Source organism: Corylus avellana, chromosome ca3 (assembly GCF_901000735.1).
Source record: "Corylus avellana chromosome ca3, CavTom2PMs-1.0".
Taxonomy (NCBI): Eukaryota; Viridiplantae; Streptophyta; class Magnoliopsida; order Fagales; family Betulaceae; genus Corylus; species Corylus avellana.
In genome coordinates, this window is record NC_081543.1 from 5627467 (window position 1) to 5634334 (window position 6868).

Below are 6868 nucleotides of genomic sequence, written 5' to 3' on the forward strand. Positions count from 1 at the left end.
GCAAAAAGCGCAAAAGTATAGGGGGTAAGTGAAGTTTTTCCTTTATTTATTTATTTTTATCTTCATATAAGAAATGTGTAAAGTGAACATTAAATATGTAATCTTACAGGTAAATTGCACAAATTAGATAATAAATTTGTAAAAAAAGATAACGAGAAATAAACAATAACATTTGAGTTATGCTTATACGACCGCTTGGCTGGTAGAAGAGGTGCCGAAATCCCATAACGTCTTTGCCTCACTCTCCCAATCCTCCCCTGCTCGACCGGTCACCCCTTCCATCCCATGCATGTGAGTAATTCTTGTAAGCCGCATATGAATAACACGGAGGAGAAAGCGAAGGCATTCTGGCTCCAATGGATTCACTCCATTCTAGAATTGGCGGCGGCTTTGGGAAATAGGTAAATCATTAAACCCTCTTCAAAACCCATTTGCCCCTCTTCAAATAAGGAGCCGGCTGCTCTCCATTTTAGAGGAGAAACTCCTCTATGCTTGGAGAGGATCCAAGTAGCCACGACTTGAAAATCAAGGCTGCTTTTAGAACATATGCTTAGAAAATTCAGTGATTCCTGAATTTTATGTTTAATATGATATCCAAAGGCCACGCTTTGATCAAGCTCCGTTTCTTATTCTTTCCCGGTAATTTGGTTGCCAAAACTTCTCTATTCGTTTGGCCCGCCACCTATTCGACGATATGTCCAATCCAAGTTGAAAGAGAAGGAAAAGAAATTATAGACCATCCAAAGGACTCTACTGAAGTTTTGAGTAACTGGGGATGTAGTGACAGTGATATATCCAAGATATTTGTCCGCAGGCCTTCTTTACGCAAGGCCGACGTTGCGCCCCTTCAATCCAAAATTAACATTCTAAGTGGCTTGGGCATTAAAGCTCCAGACCTTGTGAAGATCATCAATTGTCGCCCCCGGTTTTTGGGTAGTCGAATCAACCATAACTTTGACGAGCGACTAGAGTTTTTCATGAAATTGTTTGAGACGAGGGAATTGCTCGCTAAAGCCATCGTTAGGAACCCTTCACTCTTGACGTATGACTTTCACAATAAGGTCAAGCCTGCTATTTCGCTGTATGAAGAGATGGGCGTGAGTGGAAGGGACTTGATTGTTATGCTCCTGTCCCGGCCCACGATGATACCTCGGACTTCATTTGATGACGAGAAGATGGAATATATACGCAAAACTGGGGTTTCCAAGGATTCTAAGATGTATAAATATGTTGTTACACTCATTGGCATCTCACGCCATGAAACAATCCTTCGAAAGGTGGCAAATCTTGAAAAGTTTGGGTTCTCAGAAGAGGAAATATTCAGTCTGTTTGGAAGGTCTCCCTTCATGATGACACTGTCGGTTGATAGGGTACAGAGGAATATGACTTTCATTTTGGGCACGGCGAAGCTTTCTGCTAGCGTCGTCCTTAAGTATCCATTTCTGTTGTACTCTAATCTAGAGGCTGTGTTGAAGCCCCGAGTACTTCTTGCAGAGAAGATACAAGACATGGATCTTATTTTGCAGATCAAGGGACCCACGTTGCTGAGGGCACTGAGGATGACAGAGAAGAGGTTTTTGAAGGCGTTTGTTGAGTGTCACCCAAAGGATGTTGCCGATGAGTTGATGGAGTTCTATAGAAATGCAAAAGGCGTCAAGCGATTGGCAGAAGCCTCAAAGAAAAGAGTTACTGAAGGATTCCCTTTCTGAAGTTTTGCCCTGCCAGGTGCTCTGTTTTTAGCCCCCAAATTCATTTTATTGTGCCTACCTTCCGATATCATTCTCTTCCATGATTTGAGCCATTTTTTTGCACAATGACTGCTACAAGTCATACTTTGGGGATACATATCCGTTAGATGCAAGTTCTTTCTGTCAGGTGGCTAATGGACGACACTCTTATGAGAATGATTGTTATGCTGCAAATGGTGTTCAGAACTTAATTTTATTGGTCTAATATCTAACTTTTGTTTGTTGTTCTGTGTACAAAAATGAAAGGAATAGAAGGGTTTCATGAATTCTATAAGTAAAGGGAAGTAGCTCATAGTTTGAATGTTACATATTATTTACCGAATGGTTTAGTCAAGTTAAATTACTTTTTTTTTTTTTTTTTTTAAGTAATGTTGTATATACCAAAAAGCGCAGAGTGGCGCAACTCAAGTACACATGACGTATACAAGAGAACGCCTAAGAAGAAGAAGTAAAAAGAACAAGAAAATCGGGAAAGTTAATCGCTAATGGAGCTAAATAAGCAGCTGTCCAAGTGAGCAGGGAGAAGAAAGAAAAAAGACTTAAGCTCCTCCAAAGACCTCTCAAGATCCTCAAAACATCTCACATTTCTCTCCCTCCACAAACACCACAAAAGGCAAAGAGGGACCATCTTCCACACCGTAGCACTCCGAGAACGACCTCCCATCCACCAACAGGCAAACAGATCCGCCACCCTATTAGGCATAATCCAATTCAATCCAAAACGGATTGTCCAATGTAAGGACCTTCCCTAGCACCGCCATCCATACGAAGAAAGCCACTCTCGAAAGAGCCCTTGTCCGCCAAATACTCTTCCAAGGGAAAATGAGATTCTCAAGTTAAATTACTGCCATGTTTTACAATTCATACTAACTGGGAAGCAATAAGTTAACCATACATCATCATGAATTCTCCTGATTGAAGACAGAGGTCTAATGATCTTTAGTTTAAGGCAGTTTGCTTATTTCCATATGATCGATTCTTTTACAGGAGAGAAAAAATAAATCTTGCGAAATGACAATTAGGAAGATAATGCTTAGTCTAGTGATCATGGCTTTTGTTATTCCACTTGGTAACTATTTTCTTGTTTTGTCTGATGTTCTCATGGCCTGGTCAGTCCTATTCACCCAGGAAGCACCCATGGAAATATCTTCTAGTTCCCTTTGAAATGAATTCGCTAAAGAATCATCTTAGTGTTGAACCTGCATCCTTGAAGAATTCATTCTAGGCAGTGAAGGAGTTTTCTTTTAGCTGTTTTGTTTAGAGTCTAAAATCGCACTTTTGGTCTGCGAAATCACAGTGTCAAACACACTAAACGGAAACCAAAACTTTATCCGACAGTCCTCTTATCTGATCCTCAACAAATTGGCAATACACCCCACTCTATATGGAATGCAAATCAAGGAAAAGCACACTATACCTCAGTGTTATTAGCTTGTGTCATGTGAAGGTTTATCACCCCTTGTTTAGCCACTCTCCCACACACAAAAGTTTTAAAATTGGAGATTAATTTACTTGATTAATAGTAAAATGTTGTGGATACAAAATTTGACCAAAATATATCTAGTTCTTGCCATTAATGGATTGAAAAAGATAGACAATACCCGCATAGATCTGCTTATATGTTTAGGCTATTGATAAGTTTCATCTTGACCCAAATGTACACTTACACAAGGCTTTCCAAAATCAGACGAGGGCCAAAAATGAGAAGAAATGTATCCATTCTCCGAAATCATATTGTCAAGAAAATGTTAGCCACTAAACTATTAAAGTTAACAATTGAAAAAGTTTTAAGATTACTTTCATCTTAACCATGCAATTAAAAATGTGCACTTACACATGACTTGACAAGATCATACCAAAGCAAAACTTAAGAAGAATGTATCTATTATTTGAAATAATTTGTCTAGAAAATTTCAGCCACAAAACTATTACAAATGATTATTGGAAAAGCTACGTGATAACTAATTTATCCCCTAGAGATAATTTTGTTTTTAGCAACTTTGCAGGCTTCCAAGCTGCTCGAATCTCCTTTATATTCTCAGCCTCACATGGTTTTCCAATCGCAAGTGGATTGCGAGGATCAACAATTACCTTCTCCAACTCAATTGCATTCTTAATTAAATATATGACAAACTTGACATCAATTATTTGCCGAACAAATCCAACCATCTCCACCACCTTGAGGCAATGATGGATACATTTTGGAGCTTTCTGTACTCTTCCATCATAGGGTTTGCATGAATTCAGCTTCAGTTAGAACTAAGCGCATTACATTTTGCTTGTTTACAAACATACTATTAACACATTACAATTATCATTAAGGAGCACAAAACCACTAGTACCAATATGAACAACGAAATGTTCAACATTTAACAACAATTAATTAACTGCGGGAGCATGCAATCTTTTTGGTGAAAGAAGCTCACCACAAACTAAGCATAAGATAGAGAAAGAAATAGACCTATATTTCTAATAGTGGTGCATGGCTTCAGATCACCTCTGTTAGGAACAAAGAGTTCAACTCATGCCTTAAGAAAAGAGGGGAAAAAAAAAGAAGAAAGAAGAATCTATATTATATACACACAAACAAACTAAAGAAGGCAGGTAGAGCAACAGGAATAAAACCAACAAGATGGTGTGAAGGTTATCGAATATATACCTAACACCAAACAGAAAATGGAAGATAATATGGAATCAAGTGGATGATAGCTAGAGGGATTAATGGACAGAGATAGAAGTCACATTGAGTTGAGAATGTAGAGAATGATAGACCATCTAAATCATTTCTATGTGGGATAACTTTCCACTGAACAATTGATGTCTTGCAATTGAACCAACATAAAGCCAAGAATCAAAATGACAAGTCAGCAAAATGGGTTGCTTCCAAGGGTTTGCATTGATTTTGTACATCCCATGTGTAGGGCTTCAGAAGCTCTAGATGAAAGGATACAGGGTCTGTGTTGAAGGATTGCAAGAAAGATGATTCTTGGAAGTAAATTTTCATGTGTTTGGTTTGGTCAGATTGTGGCAAACCATCACTTGACTCAAGCACAGAAGCTTTCCAACCTCCTAGTGAGGCTTTTCCTCCACCTTCGGTGGTTTTTCAAGGTAGGAGGGATGTATCTCTTTCCTCCCTCCTCCCTTCCGCCCTTTCTTCTTTTCTTGTTCTTCATCCTGTTGTTTTCTTCTTTGTAGCCGTTTTCATTTCCTCCAAATATCACTGTTGAGCTCAGCCTCCACCTCTGGCCTGTCGTCCCATGCTGCTGCGCTGAACTCTGTCACAGACCTGCTCCCCCTCGCTGGCTGTTTCACGGTTTGGTAGAGGTTCACAGATCGGGCCTTTCCAGGCCAAATCTGTAAACCTCCATCAGCCTCGCCATCAGGCCAGCCCCGCCATTAGGCCAGCCCCTCCATTGTGCTTCCCTTTCCGCCGCTCTCTTCCTTGTCGTTGTCCAGCCACCATGTGCTGGCACGTGGCCCTCATGTGCCTGCTCGTGGATCTCACTTGCCAGCAAGTGTCCTCCACGTGTCGGCACGTGGCGTCTCCTGTTCACTGCTCATTCGCCCTCCTCTACCATTGTAGCTGTTTTATGGTGTTTTGTTTTATTTCCGTTGTTAAATTTCTAGTGTATTCTGTTATTTCTTTTGTGTACTCCAATCTCTTTATCTTCTCAATTCTTCTTTGAGCTGTTCCAGATTCTGGTTCATTGCATTAGATCATTCAGAAGCTATCGGAGTTCTTTTTTATTTCGACAATCTAAGCCTTGAGCAATCTTTTGGTTGGACTTCTTCTTTTTCAGATCTGCTTTAATTATATAATTTTGGTTGATAAGAGAAAGACTCTTTCAGAGGGATCGTGAAGGATACTTTCATGAGGCATGACAACAAGCCATCATTTGATTTGAAAATGAGACAAGCCATCGAGAAACCATCCTCTGACACCAATTAGAAAAACACTTGCTCATATGAGTGAAATTCGTCAAATTAGAGCGAGTTTGAAAAACATTACTTCAGAGCCGGAAGCGTTATAACAGCAACTCGATTTCCCATCGAAGAAAGTCAAGGACATTAAGGAGATCGAGGACCCTGCTGCTATAAAATGAAAGGAAATGCTCTTTTGTGAGACAACTTAGACATAACTACTGCTATGTGAATTATTAGGAGAAATAACAAGGCCAATTTCCTCACATTTCAGCAATTCCTCTGTGTGCATCTCCAGTTCTTGGCTCACTGCATTAGATCTGTTGAGAAGCTAGCAGAGTTCCTTATTGATGACAGTCATTTGTGATTTCAGCATGTTTCGCTTTGAAGTGATGTTTTTTAAACTAGCTTTAATTTGACGAATCTCACTCATACAAGCAAGAGTTTTTCTAATTGTTGTCAGAAGACGGTTTCTCGATGGTTCATCTCATTTTCGAATCACATTCTTGATGGCTCGTTGTCGCTGTTCACGAAAGCATATTTCGTGATCCTTCCGAAAGAGTCTTTCGCTTTTCAACCAAATTTATAAAACTAAAGTGGATCTGAAAAGAAAAAGTCCAACCGAAAGCTTGCTTAAGACTCATATTGTCGAAATACAAAAGGAACTCCGATAGCTTCCGGATGCATCTAATGCAATGAGTCAGAATCTGGAACGGCCCAGAAAATAATTCAGAAAACATGAAGAGATGGGAGTACAGTCAAAAGATGGAATTATTGAAGCGACTTTCTTGAAACCACATATAAGATTCAGAGGCATTCACGGGAATGCGGTGACTGTCAAAGGAATGAGCAGCTTGCTTTGGCCAATAGAATTGACTTTGATTTTTGGGAGAAATGAGAAGGCAACTTAGAGAGTAGTGAGTAGTTTACTTTGAATTGTCAACATGTCTGTACTTCAACTTGATTTTAGGAGACCTATATGTAATATTGCTACTATATCTCTGTTTCATTTTACTTTTAAGAAAATCACTCCAATCATTCCATCTTTTAATTATACTCTAATCTCTTCAGCTTTTCTCAATTCTTTCCTAAGCCGTTCCAGGTTCTTACTCATTGCATTAGACTCAGATTCTCGAAATAAAAAATGGAACTCTGACAACTTCTGGATGAGTCTAATGCAATGAGTCAGAATTTGGAAC

At 39.4% G+C, this 6868-nt stretch overlaps 1 protein-coding gene across 1 annotated transcript; it reads left to right on the forward strand.

Moving 5' to 3' along the window:
* The first annotated feature begins 259 nt into the window (after positions 1–259).
* Positions 260–2025, forward strand: LOC132173863 (transcription termination factor MTERF2, chloroplastic-like). The gene has a single exon (XM_059585514.1). It carries the CDS (start codon positions 579–581, stop codon positions 1707–1709), a length of 1131 nt encoding a protein of 376 aa, XP_059441497.1. The 5' UTR covers positions 260–578; the 3' UTR covers positions 1710–2025.
* Positions 2026–6868: the final 4843 nt, after the last annotated feature.

Excerpts from the sequence above, each read along its gene's own strand:
- LOC132173863 (XM_059585514.1), top strand. The coding sequence starts at position 579 with ATGTTTAATATGATATCCAAAGGCCACGCTTTGATCAAGCTCCGTTTC.